Source organism: Lissotriton vulgaris, chromosome 10 (genome assembly GCF_964263255.1).
Source record: "Lissotriton vulgaris chromosome 10, aLisVul1.2, whole genome shotgun sequence".
NCBI lineage: Eukaryota > Metazoa > Chordata > Amphibia > Caudata > Salamandridae > Lissotriton > Lissotriton vulgaris.
Window position 1 is genome coordinate 759,445,975 of NC_141698.1, and position 26,536 is coordinate 759,472,510.

General features: G+C 42.3%; 1 protein-coding gene across 11 annotated transcripts in view; it reads right to left on the reverse strand.

Moving 5' to 3' along the window:
* Nucleotides 1–26,536, reverse strand: part of KIAA1217 (KIAA1217 ortholog) — a 1,418,769-nt gene that overhangs the window by 461,143 nt on the left and 931,090 nt on the right. For all 11 annotated transcript variants that reach the window (XM_086941665.1, XM_086941664.1, XM_086941666.1 and 8 more), the window contains one exon: nt 4,530–4,623. In XM_086941665.1, coding sequence (XP_086797791.1) covers nt 4,530–4,623 — 94 coding nt within the window. The remainder of the gene's footprint in view (nt 1–4,529; nt 4,624–26,536) is intronic.

Below are 26,536 nucleotides of genomic sequence, written 5' to 3' on the forward strand. Positions count from 1 at the left end.
ATTGGTTTTATCATACAACATAAAACAAATAACATACAGTCATCGTAGAAATCTCGTTATAGGGTTTTCCAGCCATAGGTCTCTTTGGTGGCTTTTAATTACAGATTTTTTGTATCTAGTCGGACCCCCTTATCCAATAGCCCCCTTGAGGGTAGGGTGAGGTATGAAGAGGAAGGAAGGAAAAAAGAAGAAGAATACATGCCGTTTGATATTGAATTGGCCCCTGGGTGAGGTTATGTTGTGCTCAGGCAGTCTGCTTTGTGGAGGTGTAGCTTAAGGCGGGTCATATGCGTCCAGGTATTTGTCCAGGGCGTCCCGCATGCCCCTACGAGGCTGTTTCCACAGTGAGTGCTGGAGGGCGATCGTTTCTGCCCCCTCTCAGGTATGTCACCCAGTTGAGCCAACCCTTGAAGGCTGCCTTAGATGTGTCCTTTCATTTGGTGAGAACTATTTATACCGCCGCTGTCAATAGCAGGTCCAATAGGTCTCTGTCTTGTTGAAAGTCAAGCTCTGTAGTTAGGAATGCAGTTGTGAGGGAGGCGAATTCTGGTTTGAGTGTACAACCTAGTGTTTTGTTTATGAATGTGAAGATCTTATCCCAGAATTTCCTGACCTTGAGACAGTGATATATTATGTGTGCAAGGTCACCCTTCCTCTTGTCACAATTCCAGCAAAGGTCATTTTCTCTGAGCCCTAAGGTCGCCAGACGAGCCGGAGTCCAGTAGTTCTTGTGTAGTAGCCAGAATGTTGTCTGTGCTAGCACTGAGGAGATTTTGTTTTGTGTGGGGAAGACCATAAAAGCCCATAAAAGGACTAGTTATTTTTCGGTGAGTGCGGCCCCTAGTTCTTCCTCCCAGTATGTGATTGCTTTGTTATTTACTTTTGTGGAGCCGGGTGGTAGTAGCCAGTATAGGTGCGACACCTGATGCCCATAGACGCGGCTGGGCACAGTGGGGCTAAAACATGTCAGCCAACTTTTATGTATAGAGGATTTAGTAAAGCGATCCAAATCTACACAAAAATCTTTTAATATCTCTTGAATCATCGTTTTTTTAAATAAAGTTTTGTTTGCGATGATCCAAGGATTTTTAAATTCACTATTATTTTTTGAGAGCACTATTTCTGGACACTGCTACACAGCCAGTGGTTACCTCCGGGTGGAAGTTGCATACAACTAGAAGAACCCGATGATGATTCACCCACGCTACGTAAATTGGTGGAGAATCAAGATATACCACCACAACGCCTACGTGCGTGTATGAGGGTTTTTTAAGAAGGTCACCAATAACCAAAAAACCCTGGTGCTGTAGTTTCAAGTGGTCTATTCTCCGCTTGATTTTTAAGGACTTTACATACCTGGGAGTCATAATGCAGGGAGATGTGAGATGGAACAAGCAGTTAGATATGGGCATGCTGAAGCTCCGACCACCGTCAGGTACTCTACAAACAGAGTTTGTTGCTTCCTTAACCAAACCTGTTAGCCCAGTTTTTGAAATATACAACACAAAAGTTGTTAACTCTGTGTTGTATGGGGCGGAGCTCTGGGGCTTCAATACCCTCACCAACCTAACCATAGTGGAAAATCGGTTCTTACGGAAGATACCCCATCTTCCGCAAAGCACCCCTGCATGCCCAATACTTCACGATCTAGGTAGGAAGGCTCTGGCCGATATAGCCAGATCGCGACCTTTGCTTTATTGGAGGAGAATCTGGACCACACCAGAATTATCATCTTATGCTGCTAGCCTTATAGATCTAATGAGGTCAGATTTTCATTTAAAAAAAATCAAATGGCTCCAGGAAGTTAAGTTGGTTCTGCTGAGTATAGGCATGGCAACATTATGGGAGAACCCAGAAAGCATTCCATTTCCTTCAAAAACTTTATTGATGGAAAGATATTGGGGCTGAGTAAATGACAACATTGTAAGGAGTAGCGTTCCTTTAACACTAACAGGGTATTTTCTGGATGCAAAGCCATTACAAAAGCTGGAACCATACTGGGACACAATAACCAAGCCTCACGACAGAAAACTTTATTTTCAATTTAGAATTGGCTCCCTACCAATAAGGACTTTTTCGGCCAAATGGAACAAGTCAAATAATATTCTGTGCCCTACTTGTTCTATTCACTCTGAATCTTTGGCTCACATGTTATTTGTATGTCGGGCTTATAGAGCCCAACGTTGTGTATGGCTGTCCCCAATTTGTCGCTCTTTGGGTACTAGACCAAACTCCACAGCATTAAGAGTATAGTGTCAGATACTAAGGCATCTATTGTCATAGCATTGGCAACATTTCTGGGATGGGCATGGTCCATTAGATTACAGGCAATTAAGGAAACATAGTATTATATACCTGTCTTATGAATGTACATCTTGATCACTGTTGTCATCATGTTGCAATTGAATCTAGAACAATTTTCTTAACGGATTACAATGCAAAAGCTAGGCCTGGGCCTGATAACTCTAAATGCTCTTGATAATGGCTGCGACCTATGAAGGATTATTATATGGCTTTATAACCGTTTGATGATAGTAATGCAGCTGTTTTTAAATCTTTTAAAATGTTCTTATTACTTTTAGCTTGAAAACTTTTATGAATAATATTTATAGGTCATGTATTTGTATTTGTGCTTTGATGATTTAATTGTCGAATAAAGCTAATTTGACTGTACATATATTTAAGTAAGACCACATGTTTTAGGATGAAGGACAAGAACAAGCAAGCTTTCTTGTATATCGCTTTGGTAGCAACTAGGGTGAAATGCATGCCAGGTAAACTTGGCAAAACCAGTGCAGAATTTCAGGTGTCGTAGGATCTGACCTGTGACAATTCCCTTCCTCTGAAGCACAACCCCGGATGTAAACTGTACCCTTTGTACACGCTGTTCTCCATCTCTGCCGCAACTGGTTCTGTGAATAGGTTAACTCTCTTGATACTGCAACAGACCATACCGGTAACCCAACACAGACCCGCAAGCATAAACGCTGAGAAATATACATCGCTATTTGCTTTAAAAAAAGAGTCACAACGCTACAAACTAACACAGGAACTGGCAACACACAAGCTGAGTCATTTTGCATGAAAATATGTTTAGAAACAAGGTGTTGCAGCATAAAGTGATTTCTTGTCGATCGCCCTGTTACAAAGTTTCAAGTAACTTTTGAGAAAGAAGTCTAAGCTGGGGTGGACGAAAATGTTAAACTCTTTATACACCATGTCTTTACCTTTGTACACAACAAAATACAGTGCATAAGTTTGTTTACTCGATCTACAGAGCTGACTTCAAAGCACAGACAAAGCATACAGCATACATAATGCATCCAACACAGCGTATGAGTGTAAACGTACAAGCTTAAAAACACATATAAACAAACTCTGGCCTGAAAATTAAAAATGATGGGTGCCAGGCAGGCAGTCACAAAGCAAACCTTCTGATTTACAGGACATGTTTACACCACACATCACCTGACTCGGAGGGTGGGGGTGTGTGGGAGTAACAAAACACGTGTACCATTTCCAGGGCACAGGCACTGTTTTGTAAAAGCACTGCTCAAACTGCACAGCTGCTCTCCAGCCCCACGCATACATACCACTTTAATCAGGAAAGTAAACACGTCTGTCTATGTACATTTGTGGCTACCAGCTAATAACTTTCAAAAGCACAGACCCTGCGAGAGAGAATTTCCAGAGGTTGGTGCAGTTTAGCGCTGCATAACAATCACTAGGTAACACTCAGTCAGTCTGGTCGTCTCATAATTTACATTCATTACGTTCATTTCTGCTTTTTCTGCACTCCTACCGCAATTAAAAACTTCCCCGGTTTTATTTGGAATGCTTCGGACCGGAGGAACATTGCAGGGGCTCTACAGGAAACGAGATTTTTTTTAAAGAACAAAACGAGAGGAAGGCGGGGGTTTGGTCGGAAAAGCTAGGTAGGGACAACGAGACCTTGGGCGCTGCAACTTACTAAATGCTTTGTTTATATACCTTCGCATGATGGATAATGACACCAACTTCAGAGTATTGCATTTTATTTGCAACATTGCTTAAAATGATGCACACTCCGCCTTGAAATATCAACATTTACGATTTTTACAGGCACCCCCTCCACAAAACCACGGCGAGGCAGACCAACATCAGTAAATGTTACCCCCTCAAAAATGTGCCTCCTACATTCCGCGCAGACTCTGCCTTTTAGCCATTTCGAAGCAATTATAACACTCAGACACTCCGCGCACACAAACGCATCAAAATCGTTTCGGTAAACATCCGACGAAGTCCTCCTACTTATAAATCCCAGAGCACAGTACCAGGAAGTAACTAACTTTTACCCCTCCAGCTGCCCGGCGCGAGACAATGAACCAGGAACGCACGCCCTGCGGGAGCCTGTCAGGCTGGGTCTGTCTGCCCAGAGTAGAGCTCGCCCCCTTCTGCCCATACGCGAGTAGCAGTCTACATCACATACATGTACACGCCCGACGCAAGAACAAACACAAAGCATGCGCAGAAAAGAAATGAAAACTCACCCTTATGTCTCCATTCACCGGCCGGGGGGTGTGACTGAAGGCCTGCGCGGGGTCCTTGTTGTACAGCTTCAGGAGGCACTGGTCCTGAATGCTCCTGGAAGCAGAAACGTCAGTAAGTACAGCAGGATGAAAAGAGCCCTATTTTAGACATCCCCTCTGCCAGCCCTCAAGGAGTCAGGTAACAGCTCCGCTCCCCGAGCAACATGGCTGCCGCCGAGGGAAAGGAATGCGGCTGCAGAGCAGAGCACGGCAGAACAGGCGCACACTTCACAGCAGGTTTGTGGCACAGGCACGCGAACTCTTCACGCATACCTTCAACTTTTGAGCTCAAAATGGCTTTAACTGACTGCAATGGCTGAAAACGTGTAGGCACTTTGCTTGGTTTGGTTAGCAAAGTACTTCAAACCGAGTGAACAGGACTGCTTTCTTGGTGACTTTTAAAATCAGGTGCCTGGTCACACCTAGACTACTTACATGGCTTTTTATCAGACGCACATGGTTGGCAGTATCTTTGTTTACGTTTATTTTTGTCTCTGCACTTCTTCAAAATCTACTGCGATTTGTTTCGAATCTTACCAGAAAGGTACACGCTTACACTCCAGTGATAAAATGCCTCTCATAATGCTCCTATAAATTTGGGTTGGATCGTGCCTTAATTTATTCAGCATTAAACATTAAATACAACCAAAACAGAGGTTAAAAGACGTAAGCAACTACATTTCCCCGAATCCCCCCTATTCATTGTGGTGATCGCGGGAGATTTAAAAGAGACTGGGTTCTTTCTTTCCAGGTGCAGCTAGCTGCGAATTTAATGGCTGAATTTAGAAAGCTAGATTGTTTTAGCAGCAGCAATCTGAAATGCTGGCTCCTCCTGCTCCCCTGCTTTCCACCCTCTAAAATCATAATCCATAAAATGTTGTTGAAACTACCGCTAGTTAGAGCTTTCAGGGGCTGACTCGTTAAACAAGATGCTAACCTGTTCTGCGGGATGGCACTCTTTCAACAAGTCCACAAAACCACCAGCCGCAAAACGGGTGTCAACAAATGCACAGAAAAACAAAGGCGAGTCACTGATTATTTTTCCTGGGGTGCGACTGATTCTGAGTGTGGTGTCACGGGAGTAGTCTAAGAAATGCAATGCACGCAAGGAATTCACACCTACAGTAATATGTTTGAAGTCACCCATACACACTTTGCAATGCATTCCAAAACTTATGCAACTTACAAGCATTAAGTGGTGTTAACATCTTGGGAACGAGCGCCAAAGTCTTGTAAACAAGGATTGTGTAAGAAGGTAAGACATTTATAGGAAACATATTTATAGCACAGAAATAGTTAGGGTCACAGATATACATAGCTTTATAATTTTGCTTCCCCTCTGCAGGGGTTTCGTATGCAGCTTGTAATCAAAAACACTAAAACTCTTGACATTCTGAAGCATAAACCAACAATGCCACAGTTAACATGTTTTTCCTGCTTTTATCAATTAGCTTCTAAAGGTTAAGATGGTCTCTTTCTACCTTTCAAAAGTGAGCCTGTGAATTCTGATACATGAAATCTGTCAAGGAGACAAGTTTGTATTGAAGGGAGGTTAAGGGGATGCTGCATATAAAGGAATTCCCAAAGTACACTTGGGGGCATATTTACAATTATTGGCGGATCAATGCAAATTAGCAGGGATGCGCCAGTAATAGTGCGCCATGCCTCCGCCACCCATGATGCGCCGCATTTACAATGCGGCGCACCATGGGGCAAAAACGGCACAGATGCATCACGCATCTGTGCCGTAAAGGTGTCGCATTGCTCGAGTTGCATCGCATGCGCGACGCAGCTCCAGCAATGCTTTGGAGGGCCCATTCTACTAATTCTGCGTCAAGCCTTATGCCTGCTTCAAGCAGGTGCAAGGTTTTGATGTAGCATTGGCCTAAAAGTGACTGAGTGAAATCTTGTAGATTTCACTCAGCCACTTTTAGGAGGCGTTCCTGCGCAGGAACGCCCCCCCCCCTCCCCCCTGCGCCGGAACGCCTCCTTAAGGCGCAGGGCTTTACAACGTGATGCATCTCCCAGATGCGTCACGTTGTAAATAGCCCACACCATGGCGCATCTTTTGCGCCGCCGCTGCGTCACAAAAGTGACACAACGGCGGCACAAAAGAGGCGCAAGGGGCTTGTAAATCTGCCCCTTGGTTTTTAAAAGGGGTCAGAACATTTGGTAGTAGACGTTACCTACTTGGTACCTTATGATCTAAACAAGATGATACAAGAATGCTTGCAATGGCAGCTAATGTTAAGGTTATGCATTATCTACTAATGTAACAAAACAAGGTTTGAAAAATTGCAGTCTCAATGCATTCTCTTCAGAGGGCAGTGCTTAATTTGTGCAGGCAGTTACACGTGGTGGTCCCGGTATAAATTTTTGGGGACCAGGACGTATTTATCATCATTCGATTCCAAGCAAGAGTAAAAAAGGCAAAATACAGAAAAAAGGAGTTTAAGAAAGATAGGAAAAGATTGAGAAAGGGATGAAAATGAAACTACAGGGGAGAGGTCAAGACGCATGAAGTGTGAAGTTGTGGGAGAAAGAGGCATGATGTGCAAAAACGACTAGGCAGATGTGAGCTTTGGCCACCACACTACTGGTGTGGTAAAACTTTGGGCCCCGGCATATATATATATATTTTTTACAATAAAGCGCTATAAGGGGACCAGGATCTTGAATTCTGGCACGTTAACGGCAGGCTCCAAACAAAATAAAAAACGATATCAAATTTGGTACCTAACGTGTGCACTCACACCCTTTAACAACTTGAAACCCTAAATGTTGAAACACATAAGCAACTCTATTTTCTCTTAATGCAGTTCACTTTTCTTATGCTGTGGCAAATGGAGATTTGAAGGAAAATATCGGTGGTAAGTTATCCCCCTATAAATAATTTTGTCTTACTGGAGTACCATTCCACTGAGTTATTTTGTGCTTTGTGGAGCTTTTCCAAACTTGTATCACCTATGGGCCATTAAGTGCTTTCAAAAATTAAGTACTGAAGTTGTAGTGGATATTAAAACTTTCATATCTGATTGGCTTAATTTGCATTGTTTTAGAAATTTGTTCTTGCATTTAAATCGAGCTTCATGCACCTGTCAAGGCACTTTCGATGGATGGGTAACACTTTTCTTAGTACAGTTTGGACAATGAGTTAGAGTTCACTGGGATAAATGAGATTTTGATTCTCTGTCACAGTTGTAGTAAAAAAAAAGGCAATACAATGCTGGCCCAGTGATGGGTTGATATTGGTCCAGTCTACCAACACATTGTAAGTAAAAATTATATCTGACTAACTCTGTTTGCCAATTAGAATGGCAAGGAGATAGTAATGAGTCACCACAGTGATGCTGCACCCCTCAAGCACCAAAACATTATCCAAAGGATACCCCCTCAATATCAAGTGTAAGCCAACTGACTGGTAGCCTCCACATCAGCCACAAATCGGTTCACCAGTCATGGTACTGATCAGCTTTGGACCCCCTTTGCAAATGTAATTAAGGTAAAACGGGAAGACATGGCTTGGAAGGCTGGGCAGGGCTGTTCCCATGAGGCAAAGGGTCAAGACTGATTTGCATATAGCTGTGTCTGACCTGGGGTGGCGAAGTGAGCTAAAGAATGATAATGGATTCAACCCAGATCTGTGACTGGGGGTGAGTGTCTGAGAAGTTTCAGCACTCAGTCCATCATCTTCTTGTAATCATCTCCTTGTGTTTGCTTTGTTCGCCCTATGTTGGCAAGGTATGCCCAGACGTGGGTCCCTTGCTCACTTTGTCACTGGATTCAAGCTAGTCTGGCTGTTGAAGGGCGTTATTCCGCAACTGGTCCCAGGATGCTCATTTCTGGTCCAGGGAAGACATGGCTTGGCAGTTTAGGCTGGCTTTTTCCCATGAGGCACAGGGTCAAGACTGATTTGCATATAGCTGTGTCTGAACTGGGATGGCGAAGGGAGCTAAAAAACAATGATGGATTCAACCTAGATCTGTGACTGGGGGGAGTGTCTGGAAAGTTTCAGCACTCCCTCCATCATCTCCTTGTGTTTGCTTTGTTCGCCCTAAGTTGGCAAGCAACTCCTTGTGTTTGCTTTGTTCGCCCTAAGTTGGCAGGGTATGCCCATACGTGGGTCCCTTGCTCACTTTGCCACTGGATTCAAGCTAGCCTGGCTGATGAGGGATGTTACCCCGAAACCGGTCCCAGGAAGCTTGTTTCCGGTGCAGGGAAGAAATGGCTTGGCAGTTCAGGCTGGACTGTTCCCATGAGGCACAGAGTGAAGACTGATTGGCGAAAATGAGATGGTTTTTTGCATGCCATTACTTCGCATGCTATTACTACATTGTTATTACTTGGGAATAACCGTTACTAAGTGTAAAACACAACACTATAGAAAATACACTACCCTACACATCTAAAACACTAAGGGCCCGATGTAGGTAAAATTGATTTACCGATTTTAAATTACCAAATTTTACCGATTCGGTAATTTAAAATCGGTAAATCAATGGGTCCGATATGTAGGTATTCCAGATGTGCTGGAATACCGAATCGGATGAATTCGGTATTTACCGATTCGGTAAATACCGAATCGGTAATGCCCATTCATTCCTATGGGCTTTGAAGCCCATAGGAATGAATGGACATTACCGATTCGGTATTTACCGAATCGGTAAATACCGAATTTCTCAAGGGTGCAGGGGGTGTCACTTTGACACCCTCTGGCACCCCCAAAACAGGCACGGGTGCCATGTGGCAGGCATACCTGCCCTAAGGGCAGGTCTGCCTGTCACATGGCATAGGTGTGCATGCACACATGTGCATGCACACCGGAATCGTTATTTTACCATCAAATAGGATTTGATGGTAAAATACCGATTCGTTAAGGCTCCTGGGACTCTGAAGAGTCCCACCTACATATGGGTGGCTCCGAATCGGTAAAACTACCGAATCGGTATTTTACCGATTCGGTAACTTTACCGAATCGGTAAAGTTACCGATTCTGTATTTTACAGAATCGGTAACTTTACCGAATCGGTAAAGTTACCGATTCGGTAAAATAGTGCACCTACATGTCAAATCATGTATACCGATCGGTAACGGCCGAAAATACCGATTTTCGGCCGTTACCGACCGACCTACATCGGGCCCTAAAACACTACACTACCCTACACTACTGAAACACCACTACAATACCCTAAACCCTTAATCACTACCCCCTGCACTAACATACACTTTCCCCTACTCCTCTCCCAACACTCATTCACTACCCATCACAACCCCTCGACACTACACTAAATACTAAAACAGTAAACCACACTACACTAACACTACAACACTACCCTAAACCCTAAAACACTACCCCCAGCACGACCCTACCCCTAGCCCCAGTCCTGTCCCTACCCCCAAACACTACCCTGCACAACGCCAACACTACCCTAAACCCTACACTACACTAACCCCGACACTACCCTAAATTCTAAAACCCTAAAATACACTAATCCAACAACACTACCCTACACCCTAAAACACTACCCCAGCATGACCCTGCTCATGCCCCTACCCCCAGTCCTGTCCCTACTCCCAAACACTACCCTTCACAACCCCCTACACTACACTACTCTGCACAACCCAGACACTGGCTTAAACCCTAAAACACTACCCTACACTACACTAACCCCACAACACTACCCTAAACCCTAAAACACTACCCCCAGTACGACCCTGTCCCTACCCTCATACCTGTCCCTACACTGAAACACTATCCTGCACGGCATCCCGACACTACCCTAAACCCTAAAAAACTACCCTACACTACACTAACCCCACAACACTACACTAAACCCTAAAACACTACCCCCAGCACGACCCTGCCCCTACCCCCAGTCTGTTCCCTACTCCCAAACACTACCCTTCACGACCCCCTACACTACTCTACACCCAAATACACTACTCTACACTACACCTACACAACCGTCCCTACTCCCAAACTCTACCCTGCACGACACCACCCTAAAACAGTACAACCCTACACAAGTACACAACCCTGTATGACCCTACACAGCCCAATTTACCACTTTCCAAGCGTGGTTCCAATCTTCTCCCTCTTCCTGCTCCCTCCGGCTTCCTCTGTCGTGGGCTTCCTACGTCCTCGCCCGCACCCGGAAAAGCAACAGCAGCAGACCCTGGGAGCAACTTGCTGCCGTGACGTTGTGAGTATGCATGCGATGTAACAGCACGCGTACTAAAGGCGACGCGTTGTTACATCGCATGCGTACTAACGCATGAATAGTAATGGTACGCAAAGAAATGTCCGCGTACTAATGGATGTTTCCCCTGATTTGCATATGGCTGTGTCTGAACTGGGGTGGCGAAGTGAGCTAAAGAACGATGATGGATTCAACCCAGATCTGTGATTGGGGGTGAGTGTCTGAAAACTTTCGGTACTCCGTTCATCATCTCCTTGTGTTTTATTAAGATAAAGCTGCCAGGAATCAGTTCACTCGGGGGCCTACCACTGAGCATGGTCCCTATGGCTACAGTTTAGAGCTGTGTCACAGCATACTGATGCAAAGACTTCTTGAGTTTAGGCTTCCCGTCTCCAGATAGCAGAGCAAGAAAGTCTGACTGTTAACACCTGGCTAACTTCAGCCCTACCTAATGCCAAAACCTCTGCCTGTAATAGCTGCCTTTTTATGCAAATATCACAAAAGTCCCAACCATCCTATGCGATGGACTGGTTTTGCACTTGAATCCCGACATTTCTCTTGTGGTAATTCCTTTTGTCCACTTATCAGTATACCTCTTCCGGACCCTGTTATGTTGTATGAGTTTTTGTGCATCTCCTTCTGAACTACATTATGTACAAAGGCAATTGCACTTGTTAACTGACAGTTCCAACTGAAACCAATATAGACCATTAGATACTAATAAAAACAACAAATGACAATAGAAACAGTTGGACGATGGAATCAGAATCTCTAACAAGACTGCACCATTTCACCCATGAAACAGCTGATCTGGTGTAGCTGTGGCTATTAATTACATTATGTGATTGCTTTCATGGTGATGTATGTGAATACATGAAAAAATTAAAACTAAGAAACACATTGGAGGAAACCAACTCATGGAATACCAATTTAAAGAAAAAGACAATTTTAAGGAAATATAAATTAAATAGAAATTAAAGAAAATGTTTAAAATGAAAGCTCATTTTGAAGAAAAATCCACAATTATGTTAACCTTTGGGGAAATTTAGGGGTAGTAACATGTTTTTGGGTTCAGGGATCGGTGTTGTTCACTGATTATAAGGGGATTTTTAGGGATCAGGAATGGGTGAAGTTAAGGGATGGTGAGGGGTTATTGGGGTTAACACGAGTGAAGTTTTAGGGGAGCTGATGTATTTTTAGCATTCAGGGATGGGTGGAGTTTAGCGATGACGAGTTTTTTTTAGGGATCAGGAATGGGCAGAGGTTATGGCTAGTGACGGTTCTTAAGGTTCAGTAATAGAGGAGTTTATGGGTAGCATAGGGTTTTAGGGTTGAGGATGGGTGGAGTTTAGGGGTGGTGAGGAATTTTAGAAGTTAGGGATTGGTCAAGTGTAGGGGTAAAAAGAGGTTTAGGGTTCAGGAATAGGTGGAGTTTAGGGTGGTGAAGGATTTTAAGGGTGGCTCATGGATAGGCGGAGTGTAGATGTATAAAGGTTCATTAGGGTTCGGAGATCAGAGGAACTTAAGGGTGGTAAGGGTTTTTTAGGGTTCAGGGATGGGTTGTGTTTAGGGGTGGAGAGGTTTTGTTTTTAGGGTTTGAGGATCAGTGGAATTTAGGTGCAGTGATGGGTTTTAAGGTTTCAGGGATGGGAGGAGCTTAGGATTAGAAAGGGTTTTTAATGTTTAGGATTGAGTGGATTGTTTTAAGAAGCAGGGAGGTTTAGGGTTCATGGTTGAATGGAATTTAGGGGTCAGGCTAATAAATAGTTTATCATTTAAGGATGTGTCGGGTTTGGGGTAAAAAGGGCTTTTAGGGTTCAGTGATGCGTAGAGTTTAGGGACTAGGGATGGGTGTTATTTAGGTATGGAAAGGGATTTTTAGGGATCAGGGTTGAATGATGTTTTAAGTGTGGTGAGGGGCCAGTGAATTAAAAGCATCCAAAGTAATTGTTTGACAATGCAAAATATAGAAATCCTAAATATTGCCCTCTGAAGTTAAGCACTGAAATAAATACCTCTCACCAACATTTTATTTTTAAAGTAAGACCTGCAACCCAATAAGTATGCAAAAGTCAATTTGGAAATAAAGAGATTCTATGATTTGGTAAAAGTCATTAATCCTGCCAATATCCATTAAACAGTTTAAGTGAAATGGTTTCTCAGTAATGTTATTTCATGAAATTATTTTTCAATGAAATCACCAACAACCCTTTCATTGAAGGTTGTGTCCAGGATTTATCAAAATATAGTAGGTAATTCATAGAAAAACTAAATAAGAGAAGACAAACTGTAATAAACCATTCACAGAAACATGGTCTGTGAGGGAAAAAAGGGTTTTTAAGAACACATCTTTGGTCAAAAAGACAGGACAAAGATTCTAAACAAATTGTATTGTACTCATTTAATAAATTGTGAAAAAACGAGAAAAAACTCATAGCCTCTTTTCAAATTTTAGGTCTGAAAAAAAAATTACAAGCAGCAGCCACGCTTCCTACAATTCACAAAAAAAGAAGGAATAGGAAGGCTGTGCAAACATTTCAAGCCTAAAAATGGAAAAAAGAAAACAATATTGTGAAAAATATATGGTTGCTGTATTCTATTTTTATCTCTACCCCACCCCTAAATAAAAACCAATAAACAGTGATGGTACTCCAGGGAGTACAGCAACATCAAAGAAATAAGGGAAGGAGGAATGGGTAGAGGTGTCAGGATGGAGTAAGAACAAGGAACAAGGGTTCTCCCCTCCCCCAAAATGAAAAAAACATGAGTGGTGAAAGGGAAAAAGAGGGAGCAATAAGGGAAAGCTGAATGGACTGGGAAGAAGAGACGAAAGGTAAAAGAGGTGGACAATGTAAAAAGTCAAAGAATCAGCTAGGGTAAAAACAATGATAAGTGGAAAACAACTTTGTACATAAAGTTTCAAGAAAATAATCCTCTCTAAATTGGATGAGAAAATGCAATTTATCTATCAATTTTGATATAAACAGGTGAGGTTAAATCATTTTTTTAAATTGGTATTCCCTAAGTATGCTTTCCTTACAAACCACACCCAAAGTTTCATAAATGCCCGTCTATCTTCAAATGTCACTCCATCTCCAAAATATATTTGTAACTAAGGTACTCAATAGGAGGCTCAGTAGTTGCCAAATCACTTGAAAGACTAAATGTTTTCCACGTCCATTAGTCGATCTTTGCCCAAGGAAGAGCTTGGGCGTCACACTCATATGAACCAACCACTATGTTCTACTGGCACTGGAATAGTAACATTCATCTGCTTCAGCACTGATGGCAGACTTACCATTGTTCTTTGAGAGCAAAGACTGAACCATCCTGAGGAATGGTTATACCTGATGGTCAACAAGGAAAGTACGGCGTAGGATTGGATGTCCTCTATTCTGAAAGGAGCCACAAGTGACCTGAACAGTGATGTACTGCAGGGGTTGACCAAGTCTGCTTAATTTTCTAAAACTCATTCAGTGAACTAATCAGCTGTAACTCCACTTCCGTGGCAATGGCAAGCATATATATATATATATATATATATATGTCTTCCTTTGCTTGCGTTACTGCTGCCACTGCCAGACCAGAGGGCGTGTCGTCATCACCGGTCACCCAAGCCAGACTAGGTACAATATCCAACATCAGCCCCATTCACATGAGGAAAGACGACGCCAAGTGGTGATATAATTCATCCTTTAATGTTGATCTTCTAGATCGACATTAAAGGCTGACTGGGACCCCCTAGGCCTGCTCAGGTGGTCCCACAAGGATCCTCAAGGCCCCAATTATTTTTTAAAAAACCCGGTCTGCTTTTTTTCAAATTACCCCCCCCGGGGGGACCAAATCCCGGGGGCATAGTGAAAAAGAAGTGTGGGGGGGCAATCCCCCCCACACTGCCCCGGGGACCGACACCCCCCAGGGCAGAGCAACGCAGCCCCCTGGCGCATACTGGAGGCTCCTGGTGGGCTAGTTTGCCCCCAGGGACCTCCAGTATGCAAAGGGAATTAGTTCCCCCTCTGCAAACGTGCCCGTGGGCTGCGTTGCAGAGAGGTGTAAAAACAGGCGTGGCCTCATTACACCTCTCTGCAATGCAGCCCCCTGGCGCATACTGGATATTTCTGGTGGGCTAGTTGGCCCCCATGGACCCCCAGTATGCAAGGGGAATTAGTTCTCCCTCTGCAAACGCGCCCGGGGCCTGCGTTGCAGAGAGGTGTAAAAAGGGGCGTGTCCTCATTACACCTCTCTGCAATGCAGCACCCTGGCGCATACTGGAGATTCCTGGTGGGCTAGTTGGCCCCCAGGGACCCCCAGTATGCAAGGGGAATTAGTTCCCCCTCTGCAAACGTGCCTGTGGGCTGCGTTGCAGAGAGGTGTAAAAAGGAGCTTGGCCTCATTACACCTCTCTGCAATGCTGCATCCTGGCGCATAGTGGAGGTTCCTGGTGGGCTGGTTGGCCTCCAGGGACCCCCAGTATGCAAGGGGACTTAATCCCCCAACTTAGAACACTCTACAGGGCGCGTTCGCACAGTGGTGAAGGTAGGGGGCGGGGCTTGAGGTGATATGAGTGCAAACATGCCCTGAGGCGCGTTTTAAGTTTGGGAATTAATTCCTGTTCAATCCGGAGGTCCCCTAGGGGGCAACTAGTCCATCAGGTATCTCGAGTAAGCGCCACGGAGCTGTGTTAAAGGGGGCCTGCCCTTTGAACACCTCTCTGCACATAGCTGCCTGGCCATAATAGAGGTACCTGGTGGGCTAGTTGGCTCACAGGGGACCTCAGGATTGAAGAGGAATTAATTCCCCAATCTAGTTCACTACTATTCCTGAAAAGTAAATTTAACTGTACTTACCAGTAACTTGAATTTCCTTCCATAGGATATCATTGCCTGATATATAAAATATATATAAATTAAAAAATATATAAAATAAAAAAATATTAAATTTTCAATATTTCCCCAAATTTTTTTTTCAATTTATATTAAAAATATGTCATTTAAAAAATAAAATAACAAAAAATAAATAATTTAAAATATTGTAGTAAATCAGTATAAAAAAATATAACAATTAATACATTTAAAAATTATCATTTACAAAACCTTTGAAATTCACTGAAAAAACCATAGGTTTCAGCCACGTTATAGTTAGGAATTAGCATTTAAAAAACCTTAGAAATTCACTGAAAAAAACATAGGTTTCACACACGTTATAGCTAGGAATTAGCATTTAAAAAACCTTAGAAATTCACTAAACAACCATAGGTTTCACACATGTTATAGTTAGCTGGACATTTCACTCATACAAAACCATTGAAATTCCCCCGCTATAGTTAGTTCAGCTAACTATAACTCGCGCGCCCGCAATGCACTGCTGATGAAGTCACATATTACATCACTCATGACATGGTCAGTGACATCACTCATGACATCACTGATGACCTCTCAAATTACATCACTGATGATTTAACTGATGACATCATCCAGTGAATGTGTGTCTTTCTGAAAAATAAATATGTTTTATATATGTATATCTAAAGGTCGATGGAATATACTATATATACTGAATATTTGGACTTTGAACTTTGACGCTCAGGGTATTTTATGATTAAAAACTGACATATTGTATCCTTTCAGTAGTATTTTGTAATTCCAATTTCTTCTCCCAGCAATGGATTCCCTTGATCTAAGTCAAGTTGTAGACTTTGTACTATCTAAGTCTGTGGTACTGTGTTGGTACCCCCAACCCCCCTGGTTCAGCATCCATAGTTAGTCAATACCAGAGACAACAGAACACCTAAATGTCTGCCAGGAAAACACTAGGTTGATTATATACCCAACAGTACAATCAGAAGTGGAAAGCCGATAAGTTTACCCCTTCGACGCTTCTGACGGAACGGTTCCGTCATCAGCGTCGGTTGGGCTGTGCTGATGACGGAACCGTTCCGTCACGACCACGCCCGTTTTTCAAACCTTCAGCACAGCGCGCAAATTTGCACCGCAATGAAAGTGTTAAAGACATTTTGTAAGAGTAAGTCAAAGCACTTGTTAAAGATAATTCAGAGATGCTTCATGGCATAGTCACAGAAATAACTGGTGGATCGTATAAACAAAATATTTATTTTTAAAATACATTTTAAATGAATTTTAATCAAAGATAACATTACTATGAAAACAGAATACAATTGTGAAACAAAAAGACAGTAATGTTAATTAGCAACAGGGGCACAGGCACATAAAATGATAAAGCAAATATATAGCAACATTAACTTCTATCACACACTGCAATGAGCTACTATTACTAACATTTTTGGGTTACAGGAACTTGCAGAAAATCTACTTGTGAGATGTGATAAATGCCCAATTTGTAATAGCTTCACGAGGGCCATGATTAAACAGAATAACATTTTGATCATAAAGCAGCAAGTCAACAAATACACTGAATGTTGGGAGACATGCCTAGACATAGATAACGAAGTGTATCATACTGCCATGGTAATATCTGAGAAGAATTCCACTTGGATGCCTCAGTCAATCTAGTCTATGTGCCATAAATGTATTTCAAGTGTTACAAAGTTGATACAATCAATTCCATGGCTAGTTGGTCGCAATCTCACTCTCCATCATGTAGAATAAAAGACAGACTTCAAAGGGACAACATTCTGGGCTTAATTATCCTTTATGTGTTTGACATTTGTTTCCCTGCTTTATTATCACAAAACTAAAAGGGCGGCGTTACCATTTTTCCCCAAACTCTTGGTTTTGCACACCAACTGGTGCACCACCCTCCTCTCCCCAGGTCATCAGTCTATATCAGGTGGTTCTTCAGCAACATCCAGCAAAGTTACTTTTTCTAAATCTAGAGGGCCAGATGTACTGTGCATGTTAATGGTTGCAAATATGATATGCCTATTCAGACTTTGCAGCCATTAGAATGCCTTTTAAAATATGAGAGAAAATGGATACTGATTCAGTAACTATAAGGGGGTGTGTTGTATGCATCCCCTCCAAATACCAAATCAGTATCTAATGTAGCAAAGTTTTCTGATTGAAATCTGGTTGCAAAACATTGATTACTGACCGACACCTCAATTGAAATGGTAACCCATTCGCAAACAGGAACTTTCCCTTTGTGAATGTATCAGTAAGCTTGTTTCAGAGGAGGCAATGGTCTGTAGAACCACCTGCCTCCTCATAAACAAACAAAAAAAGTAAACTTCTCTTTTCAAACACAGTCTTATTTACTTTAAGGAAAATCAGCTACATTAAAAAAATAGTTTGCGTAACTAAAAAGCAATCACTGACATGATTTGTAAGGAAATGCCTCTTTCTGTATGTTGAGTCCCACGTTTTTGGACTGATGCTGATTTTCTGATTCTGAAAGGCAACTGAGGCTTGCTAACCAGACCCCAGTGCCACTATTCCAAGTTGTGTTTAATTGGAAACACCAAGTGGCCAGGACTGACTTACTCAAAAGTCCCTAGTATAAGGCACCCCAGGTACCCAGGGCATGTAAGACAGAGTGTTCACTCAGGTCTGTAGCAATAGGTGTGCCACCCTGAATGTGACAGAGACAAAATTGACCCAAGCCTGCCACTGCAGACTGACAGGACAGAGGGAGACACTGCCGGTTCAATATTACCATTACACCTAATGGCAAAGCCACCACTTCCCTTAAGTAATATATGTACATGGCCCCTAAGAAAGGCCTATAGAGTCATATGACAGGGCGCTATATATAATTAAGTAAGACATACCATTTTCCATATGTCTTAGCAGTAACACTTCCAAATCGTTGTTTTGCTGTGGAAAGGTTAGGAGCCCCATTGGCTAACACAGAGGTACCAGCTGGCACCCCTGCCCGGCTAACTTCTGAATGGGACCGCCTTTCAAAGTCAAGTAAAGGAATCAAATTATTTGAAACATTAAACCTGAATTGTTGCACAGGCCAGATTTAAAGTCACTTTCAAAGTTAAGCAACTTTTAGAAAGTTGCTACTCTGCACTCCAGCTAGTCCAGTAGCCTCACAAAGGCACTGACACAGATGGGTTTCTGACTGCCTGAAAGACATGTGAATGACTCCCAGTCCCGGGAACAAAGTCAGGTGCCGCAGAGCTAGGTTTCACCTCTTCTTCCAGGATGGCCTCTCGGGTGTCTGGTCAAAAGGCAGGCTTCAAAGGTGAAGGTTCCTTTGAAGAGCCACATGTGACAACATCCCTGAGCAGGATGCCTTTTTTTCCTGAAGACAATTAGGAGACATAGCTAAGGGAGGTAAACCTTTGTCTAAACCATATTTCTCGTGGGCATGTAGCCCACTGGTAGCCACACCTCTAGGGTGGGCTACCCTGGTCCAGATGACCGAGGAAGGGCTGTGCCATCTTGAAGGTGGCAATAATGGGGCACTCTGGGATAGCCAGATGCCACACACCTTAGGAACTTCGTCACTAGAGAGAAGGGGACCCAATTAGCCCATTGGCTACTGACCACATGGTCCACTCGGGGCACTTTCCTGGGATAATTAGGGCACCCCTGGCACCCTGCATCTCAGTTCACATTGGAGAAGAAGACTGTTCTGCTTTTATTGAACTGCGCAAAGAGAGGCTGTACCATTGAGAGGACTGCACTGCTGCACATTTGGGCTAGTGAGACTGGGACTGTGCCTGTAGCTCCTGACCCCGGGAAAAGGCAATTTCCCAACTTCACCCAGACCAGTGACTACGAGGATCAGTCTGCTGATCTCCTGGAATGAGTTGCAGGACAACAAGAGCTGAAAGAGCCCAAACGGACACCAGACCCCACCAAAGAGTTTGCAACCAACTCCGGTGCAGCGTGATCAGTTGTGCAGCATCGGTTGTCCGACTACTGCAAAGTAGAGGAGTTTGAGGGACCCAGATCTCTGTGACCAAAGCCGCCCCACATCCCTTTTGGACTGAGGAACTACCACTGAGACATCTCCCATTGACCGCACCACAACCAGATCATAATTTTGAGCAACTTTGCCTGCATCCCTCAGCATCAGGACCACTCCATTCATTTTAATAGCGGCTGTCCTGTAAAGTTTGGAACCTGATGTACAAAACCTCTTGGTACCCTTGTAACTGTCCAAAGTATCCTTTATGGTCCCCTAGACCTTATACCTACTGGATTTGGTCACCCAAGTCGGGCCGGAGTACTAGCACTAACTTTATCAAATGTTTCAAAAGTTTTCAAACATTATTTGCCATTGCTTGTTTGCGGTTGCAATTAAAAGTGATAAAACTTTCTAAAATCTGTATCTCCAAAACCATCCAGTCATTTTTAAAGATCAAGGTCTTTAAAAATTCATGAAAAATATGCACTATTTTTTTATAAATTGTTATTGTGTCTTTTTATTAATGTGTGATTTTCCTATACTGTTGTTTGGTGCTGTTAAATGCTTCACACTAAAATTCCTTTGCTAAGCCTTACTGCTCACAGCCACAGCTACCCAAGTTTGAGCTTGGGTTAGGTAAACAATGATGACTGGATGCAAGACGGCATCTGCGAGTGTAGACCATGATAATGCCTCACAGTGCAATCACACAGTACTCCCAGATCCTCACAATGGTTTTCTGAGGACCCCAGCAGGCCACTATCCCTGTGATGGCTCCCAATCATAGCGAGTCACACTTTTCAATCTACCTCTTAATATGCACGAGGTAGGTCAGATTCTGAACCAGTACAATGCAAATTTCTAAGACCCGCCCTACTAGGACATAGGTCAGTTCTTAAAATGTTTTACTGGTCACAAAAAATATTGGCTGTAGTTTGCGAATATCTGGCCCTTTGTGTTCAACAGCAGTGACTTTTTTTGTTTTTCGTATTCATGAGGAAACAGAAAAATCTGTGAAGTTTTATGCGCATCATTCTTTTGCAACAGTAGAAAATGGGCCTCCTCTTCAAGGTCCTCTGGCAGGGCATTTCCTGTCTTTTTTCTCACCAGGAACAGGGTAGCAATTGATCAAGGAGGCAAGTACCATAAGTTTAATTTTCTAGGATTTTGAAATGCCCTCGTGTAAGTTGTGTAAGAGGGCATTCGTTTAGCCAGAAGACTTAGACAAGAGTAAACCACTGGGTTCAATCAAAACCGAAAATTTGAAGTTGACTGATACACAGATAGTATAGATTTTCAAGTCAATTATATAGCAGATCTGCAATGAAGTTTATCAATCATGGCAGAGGACGGGGCAGATATTTCAGCTTGGTACCATTGAGGGCTTTGTAGTTTAAAAATCTAGTGCTGTGAAGAAATAATGAAACGCGGAACAATGCCGAAGTCTCCAAGCTTCGTGTGTTTCAAAATGATGTCTGAATGGTTTGCTCAAAATGGTAATCCCTCCAATTTAAGATTGACATGTTTAGCAATGTCCTTTAAATTCCAGACAGCTGTCACATATGTTGGCAAAACAATACCATCAGATGGGTATGCAAACCTCGACTATCACTGTCCTGGTACCAACTTGCTGAGACCTGGCTTCCACAGTGGACTAATGACAAATGCTTCTGAAATGTAGAAGAAGCTGTGGAAAGTCTCATAATGACAAATCAAGACAAATCAGAATTTGGAACGCTGTGTGATATCAGTTCATACTACATCACATCTCATTTGATGTAATATTGAAGGTTAGAGATTTCACTGGTTTCTACTAGTCTTCACTTACCACAGATATAGAGATGAAGGTTTTCAGTGTCCCCTCTGTGTCTGATTGGAAATATTAGGGATGTTCCTCGTATAGGTATGGCCGACTACATTAGAATGAGGTAGACAATATGGTTTTAGAGGAACTACACACATTTATATGAGTGAAACACCAATTCCCTCACAGTACATAGTTTATTTGAGGTTTTATGAAATGCTGTGTTTTTTCTTTCAGATACTTCAGGGAGGCAGAAGGTTTAATAGAGTATATGGACCATATGTAGGTTGTTAAAATCCATCTCAATGCAAGGTGGTGGTCATTATATGATATTCCTCAGTTGCTACCCATTTTTGAATTCGGGCCAACATTCAAAAGCCAGAACAGTTTTGGGATCAAAAATCTCTTGATGCACAGCTGGATAGTTTCAGGTCTTAGCCTGGGGTTCGAGTTCTTCCAGAGGCTGAAGTGCTCAACTCTTGTGGGCCGTCCTCAATGTTTTTGTCAGCAGAGTGCCTCCTGATTGATCCAGTCTGTCTTGAGGGTGACTGTGGATTTCTGCTGAGTATGTACGCGTACCCCCTCTTTACAAGTACATTCTTCATTATTCACCAAGTATTTAATGTCAGAATCAGGCCCCTCTTTCTTGGCAATTGGCGCAGTACCATCACAAACATTGCCTGATACACATATTGCCAATCCTATAGCTCATCATTAGCCAGACAAAAGCAAATGAGAACAAGCACGGACAATGTCGATAGGTCTGTATTGTGAATGAAAGCCATTAATGGGTTTAGGTTTAGGTACTCAATCAGTTATCATATATACACTCTGTCACTCCTCTTTATGTTCAGGCATCCATTCTTCTATCCACTGACTCGTTGCACTCATCCTCTGACACAACCACAATAAACCACACACAAACTCAACATATGCAAGATAAATCAAATGAATACAAGTAGGAAAAGAAAATATGCTGATATCTAAACACCGCAGACATATACTTGGAATAACTAAAGTAAACATAGAAGCAGGTGTCCGTCTTGCAGGGATATTGTACATAATCTATCATTGGTTTATCGTTTTGAAACGATGTATTGCTCATTTTGGAATGGTACACCAATGCTATACTAAGGACAATAGGTTTTCATAAAGGTCATGTGGTTAAGTGAAAGTGGCCACAAAGGATGCGATGCACTGCAGCTACAATGGTACAAAAGGGGGTGGTGATGGACGGAGCATCTGAATCAATCAAACACTCACACCCAGTCAAAAGATCTGGGTTGAATCCATCACCGTTCTTTAGCCCACTCTGCCACCCCAGTTCAGACATGGCTATATGCAAATCAGTCTGACCCTGTGCCTCATGGGAACAGTCCAGCCCGAACTGCCAAGCCATGTCTTCCCTGAACCGGAAACAAGCTTCCGAGGACCTGTTTCTGGCATTCCAGCCGTCTTCAGCCCGGCTTGCTTGAATCCAGTGGCAAAGTGAGCAAGGGACTCACGTCTGAGCATACCCTGCCACACTTATGGCGGCCATGGGGCACAGGGTCAGACTGATTTGCATATAGCCATGTCTGAACTGGGGGGGCAGAGTGGGCTAAAGAACGGCGATGGATTAAACCCAGATCTTTTGACTGGGTGTGAGTGTTTGATTGGTTCAGATGCTCCGTCCATTACCACACCCTTTTGTACTGCAGCTACAATGAGCAGCAAGCACACAGCCCATTAGTCCTGAAATGGGAGCTGTAGTATCCTGGTGAGGACCGAACCATTAACCCATGCAGTACACTGTCATGGAGGAAACAGAGGGTAAATGGCACTCAGACAGACCAAAAGCAGATGAGGCATGACCCAAAGGCACTCCAGCATTATATATATGATTTTAATATACTTTTTTTTAATTCCGAGGTCCTCCTAGACAGCTAGTCCTGTCAAGCATTCCACAGAGATTTCAGCAAGAATAATTAACTTTAGGTTTACCAAGGGGGATAACCAACACCAAAATCATTCCCACAAAAGTATTCGGTAAGATTTCATGTAACAACATACCTGATACCTGTTGCAGGCTTTAACATGGCCAAAAACAATCCACCCTTAACATATTTTTAACATAGTAAATAAATTAAGCCTACTACCTTTGTCATAACTTGCCGCAATAAACAGATCATACCTATGGCATTTCAAATAGCCTTTCCTACTTAACTAATCAAGCCAATTGTTATAATTTGCTTGCCGCCATAACAAACTCAGGCCTACTGTATTGAATCCAAGTTTTCCCAAAAGGCAACTATAACACATACAGTCATGCAATTTCAAAAGTATACAAAATGACAGTTGGCAAAGCAAAATACTCTCTCTCCTAAGAGAGTCTAACAAGGATTCTCACAGGGCAAACGCAGAGTGGTCAGATGGTAATCATCCCCAATATCCTTGCCTACTATGGAAATCTGTGACATTCCATGTAGCAAAATAGTTATCTGTAGGCTTTAATGCACAATAATAACAACCCATCCATAAATGCCTATTTATTTTAACATATGCTTACACCAATCTGTATTTCAGGCCTACTGCCTTTATCATAATTGTTCATAACAAACAATCATACCTATAACATTTATCACTGGCTTGTCCCCATAACCAACTCAGACCAACTGTGTTTGGCATAAGCTTTCCCACAAGTTAACCAACAGTTATACTGTAATAAAATTACAAACATATACACAATTACAGTTGTCAAAATCCCAAATATGAATTACCATACTGCACATCTTTTATCCCCATTGTTTGTTTCGGTAGATTACCAACAGCAAAGCTCTTGCATTGTACAGTAATCTGCAAGATTCTGTGTTACGAAATACCTGGCTCCAGACTTCTGAACAGAGTATTAGCATCCATCCCTAATTGCCTACTGCCTTTCAAACATGCTTTTCACAGTGAGTAAGTCAGGCCATCTTGCTTTGTCATAACCTTTCATTATAAACTGATCACGTCTAAGGAATCCTATATAACTTTTCCCAGTGAACCGATAAGGCTTTACCATCAGCTTGACACTATATCAACACAGGTCCACTGAAGTGTGCTATAAAGTCATAACCAAAATATATACTTTATATAATAAAACATACATACAAAATGACAGTTGGCAAAACAATATACAACCAATGTCAATAGGGACTAACAAGAATCATTACAATTAAAATCAAATCTTCTACTCCCAGGGTTTATTAGAGTGGGTGATCAACAACAAAAGCTTTGCCTACTCAGGTAATATGAGACATTACATATAACAAAATACCTATGTAAAGCCTGTAACATAGTGTGATAACAATCCATTATTAAAAATATATTGTCTTCAACAAAAAAATAAGCTAGGCCTACTCCCTTTGTCATAACGTTTCATCTGAAATAACGTTTCCCAGCAACCTATCAGGCCTATACATCTTATTGTTGGCTTGTCACTATAATCAACTCAGGACTACTCTACTGAGCATAGGTTTTCACACAAGGCAAACATCAGGCATACAGTCATAAAACTGACAATGTATACAAAATACTATCACTCCTAAGACGACCAAACAAGGATTTCCATGGTGCAGATCTTCTATACCCAGTTTTGCAGAGGGGGTAACCAACACATAAACTCTTGCCTACTATAGTAATCTGTGAGATGCCATGTGCAAAATATCTTTCTTGAGGCTTTAGTACAGAATATTAACAATCCACCCTTCAATGCCTACTAACTTTAACATCTGGTTTTCACAATAAATATGCCAGGCCTTCCACCTTTATTGTAACCTTTCATAACAAACAATCCGGCCTATAACCACTATCATTGACTTATCACTATAATCAGCTCAGGCCTTCTGTTTATAACCTTCCCCAAAAGACAGTCATTGGCTACATAGTCATTAAAAGTATACACAATTACGAATGGCTAAGCAAAATATTATCTATTCTAAGAATATCTAACAAGGTTTGTCACAAAGCAAACGTTCCATACCCACGGTTTGTCGCAGAGGGTAACCAATACCAAAACCGTTGCCTAATACAATAATTACATAATCCTTTTCTGTGGGCTTTCATACAGAGTAATAACAATTGACCCTTAAATGGATCAATGTTAACCCAATAAAGAAGTCTGCCTTACTGGCTTTATCGCAGCATTACTTAAAAAACATATATGCCCTATAGCCATGATCAGTGGCTTGCCACCATAACCAACTCGGTCCTGCTGTAATGAGTATAAGGTTTGCTACAAGCCAAAACGTGCAATACAAGCATTCCTTTCAGTGGAAGCGCACAACCAAGCTCCAGTAAAATCTGTACTCAGGGAAACCAACATCTGTGTGGAGCCTTAGCCCCTCGCTTACTAGTACTCTGAAACCTCTTTTCTGTTGATTGCATAGGGGGAAGTAATAGCTGTGCTGTCAGGCCAGGACAAAAAATGAAGGTTTTTGAAATTAATTTATGTATTAATGTTAAGAAGCAGCAGATGAATTGCAGTATTCATGTGTTATGATGATGATGATCATGACCATGCAAGAATGTGGGGGGCTTACAGGTTAATGTACTGCCTCCATAACTGACACTATTTTAAATCTGATGCATGCATTTCATTTTTTACATCACATCAATGCTTCACGAATTTGCTACACTAAAAAAGCATCTTTTCACCCATAACTTGATGTAGCTAGGAACTATCTCATTACATCACTGAAAATAGCGGAAACAATGTATAATTTACTGACAGATTTACAATGGTGATATCTGTTTTCCGAACGTTTTGGAATGGAAAGCAAGAGATTTTAAACACAAGAGAAAGCCTACAAAGGTGGCAGTGCTCTCACTGGACCATGGAAAGAATTAGACCAAAAAACAGACATAGTGGCCCTTGAAAGCCTCCCGTATTTCTAAATATAAGAAGACCTCTTGGCTTTGCCCAAGGGTATTTTCATAGGACCATGCGTCTTAGAGGACCACCAATCCACAAGTACCAAAGAACAGATCACATCACGTGTACATTATCTACCTGTTTTAGTGAGTCGAGTATGGGCCAGACACTGTTGTGCCACACTAGTGATCTGGAGGATCCCTTCTCTATAGATTGTTCATACAAAGTG